General features: G+C 34.1%; 1 protein-coding gene across 4 annotated transcripts in view; it reads left to right on the top strand.

Annotated features, from left to right (window-relative positions):
* Window positions 1–132: 132 nt before the first annotated feature.
* nprl3 (NPR3-like, GATOR1 complex subunit) overlaps window positions 133–2,973 on the top strand; it is a 16,155-nt gene continuing 13,314 nt past the window's right edge. For 3 of the 4 annotated variants that reach the window (XM_014024133.1, XM_014024126.1, XM_014024119.1), the window contains exons 1-4: window positions 133–532; window positions 996–1,065; window positions 2,057–2,095; window positions 2,803–2,935. In XM_014024133.1, coding sequence (XP_013879587.1) covers window positions 337–532; window positions 996–1,065; window positions 2,057–2,095; window positions 2,803–2,935 — 438 coding nt within the window. In that variant the 5' untranslated portion in view covers window positions 133–336. The remainder of the gene's footprint in view (window positions 533–995; window positions 1,066–2,056; window positions 2,096–2,802; window positions 2,936–2,973) is intronic. The other variant, XM_014024141.1, reaches the window with a different exon arrangement.

Below are 2,973 nucleotides of genomic sequence, written 5' to 3'. Positions count from 1 at the left end.
ATTCTATTCTATTCTATTCTATTCTATTCTATTCTATTCTATTCTATTCTTGGGTTGTAGAATGTTGGCTTCTCAGAAGCAGGCGGAACTTTCAGTCGACTTCCTTTTTCAAGCCGAACATTTTTGAAAGTGACGCATAACAAATAGAAGATGGGTGAGCGGCCAGTCTCGTAGAGTTAAACTGTTTTTATGTATTTTTTTATAGTTAGTGTCGTCGTCCTGTAAACATTAATATACAGTAATGTGCCGTTCAGAAGAAACGAACTAACACTGACAGTTTTTTTTAGACACTCTTGAATGTGTCTCAGCTAACGGAGCGTTAGCTAGAATGCTAACATGATGCTGAACCCATCGGTTGGGTCACCAGACGACAGAAAATCCGTGTACCGTCAGTCACAACATAACTTTTACAAAAGCGGGGATAAAACCAGTCCTATAAGCGTCATATTGGTTAGTTCTGGCAGCCGAGGGAACAAACTTCTTTTTCGGTATCCCTTCCAAAGAGTCGATGAATGTCCGTCATCTCTCTCAGGTAGAACTACTCCGGAAATCATTTCCCAACACATCAGACATGTACTTACACATTTATATTCATCATAATATCATCCAGGAGGCTTGTAAGAGTTGGTCATTTCTAATTTGTTTTACAAATTTTGTTTACTTTGAGTTGAATGTGATGTGGTGATTGTTAGAGATTATCACGTGTGTTTATTGACGTAAGCTTCTAAAAAAAAATCATTTTTATGTTATTGATACCTTGAATAAGTAGAAAAAAATGTATTTGGGGTCGACTGTCCAGGAGAACAGGTATAATGGTAATGAGGTGGAAGAAGGGAGTTCAGGCAGGATGGGTTGGATGGAGAAAAGTTAATGGGGTTTGGGGCAAATGTGGCAGCAAAGGAAAGGAAAAGAAGAAGAAAAACAGGAATACGGCACTAGAAACTGTTTTCTTTGGTTCTTACATTTACTAAACAATACTTATTTCTGTCCTCAAGCAAAGCAACGAAATCCATATGCACTGAATGTCACTGGGGAAAGTCTCGAAGATCAAGATGGAGATTCAAGGTATATATTTTCAGAACTTAAAAAAGATTTACAAATATATACAAAACCAGTTTTGTTATACAGATTTTTGTTATTAGCCTTTTAGTTAATTTTACTTTGCTTTTGATTTTTTTGTCTTTTTAAAACGAGGCTTTGTATTAAAATATGTTAGTAAAACACAAAAATAAAATAAAACTATGCGTTTCATCGACATTTTCGAATATGCTTTAAGTAAACTATTTCATACAGTGCATTGTTAAAGCAACTTTAATATATTATATGTTGTGACTTGAAAAATACATCATGCATATGTTTTAGATCTGATGCTGGTTACTTTACAGATTGATTAGTAACAAAACAAACACGTATATAATGTATGTGTTATTTTAGCACCAGTTTTTWAAAAAATAGCCTATAGCACAATGCTGCATTTTTTTTCTTATAATGTGCTAAATTTGATATTTTGAAAAGTATAGAAAAGGMTGCAGTTGGTAAAAAGTCCATGCTGATTTTAAAAACTTAAACAAAATAAAGCATACATTTCTGTCTTGTTGAAATAAAGTTGTAAATGTCTGTGTCTAAAAAATAGAGGAGGACCAAACCAAGGCATATCTTAATGTCCTTATGAAGACCAACATAAAATGACATTTTATATAAACTTGTGTATTTTATTATAACTCTAAAGATGATCTTTTGGCTTACACTCACATAGAAAGCTTAGATAAAGAAGTGTGCAAWTATTATTTATACTTTGTGTTCTGCACACATGCACGATGACAGATCTTAGACATCTTTCATAGCGCATCATTGTCAGAGGTATTAGACAGGTGGACGTGACAGTAATGTACATGAATCAACATGCAAAGCAGCATTTTCACATCACAGTATCACATGTTTGTTTGGGTTACATTAATGTCCATATTATTCATTTAGCCCAACTCTGTATGTTGCATTTTTCCTTTTGTTTGCTTTTTTTTTTTCCTTCTTTTTTGTGGCCCAATCCCCATTTCAGGGAGCAATCTCCAGAAACTGATGAACAGTTGGTAGCAGGGTAAGACCAACTCATTCTGAAGCACCTTTCCTTTGCTTAGACCGCCCCTGTCTTTTTTTTTACCTCTTTTTTTCTGTTTTGTGCCCTGTATGGATCTCCCTGTTCTCAGTCAAACCCCTGTAAATAATCCACAGAGGATGAATCCATGCTTGCACTAAAATCATCAGTTTCAAACCAGTTTTAATCTACAGATTTTTTTTTCCAGCATGTAGATTCTGTAATAAAGGACAAAATGCCAAATACAAGCTGCAGTTCAGCCAATACTGCTCTTTTTTAATTGTGGTGGTGGAGTAAGTCCATAATCTGTTTAATTTTTTTCTGGAAGTTAACATTTTAATTTTATACTTCTTTGATTGCAGCATGAGTTTACTTCAGTCAAACCAGCATGAAGTTTTCCACATTCCTCATTCGTAAACTGTTCAAATCTCACTTTTTCTACAAGGAAGCTTTTTCCTTCTCTTTCTCCAGTAGCCACACTGTTATTTACATTTTTTTTAATATTTAATTAAATTGTAAAAATTCATTACAGTCACCTACATCTAATTAATGTAACCTCTTTTATAAACATGAATGCAAAAACTGGAAGCAAACATATAATTTAAACTTTCTCTCTTGCCTCAGCATTTCCTGTTGTGTCTCTTTTGCCAGTCTGCACAGTTTCTTGCTGAGTTGTTATTATTATTATTATTTTCTTTTTTCTTTTTGAGGTTTTCTGACATCATCCTGGCCACCATTCTGGCCACCAAGTCCGATATGTGTGGAAAGAAGTTTGAATTGAAGATTGACAATGTTCGGTTTGTGGGGCACCCTACCCTCCTTCAGCACTCTTCTATCATCCAGGTAAAATTATTATTATTATTATTATTATTATTATTATT

Source organism: Austrofundulus limnaeus, unplaced genomic scaffold, assembly GCF_001266775.1.
Source record: "Austrofundulus limnaeus strain Quisiro unplaced genomic scaffold, Austrofundulus_limnaeus-1.0 Scaffold4, whole genome shotgun sequence".
Taxonomy (NCBI): domain Eukaryota; kingdom Metazoa; phylum Chordata; class Actinopteri; order Cyprinodontiformes; family Rivulidae; genus Austrofundulus; species Austrofundulus limnaeus.
This window is presented reverse-complemented; position numbering and strand designations above follow the sequence as displayed.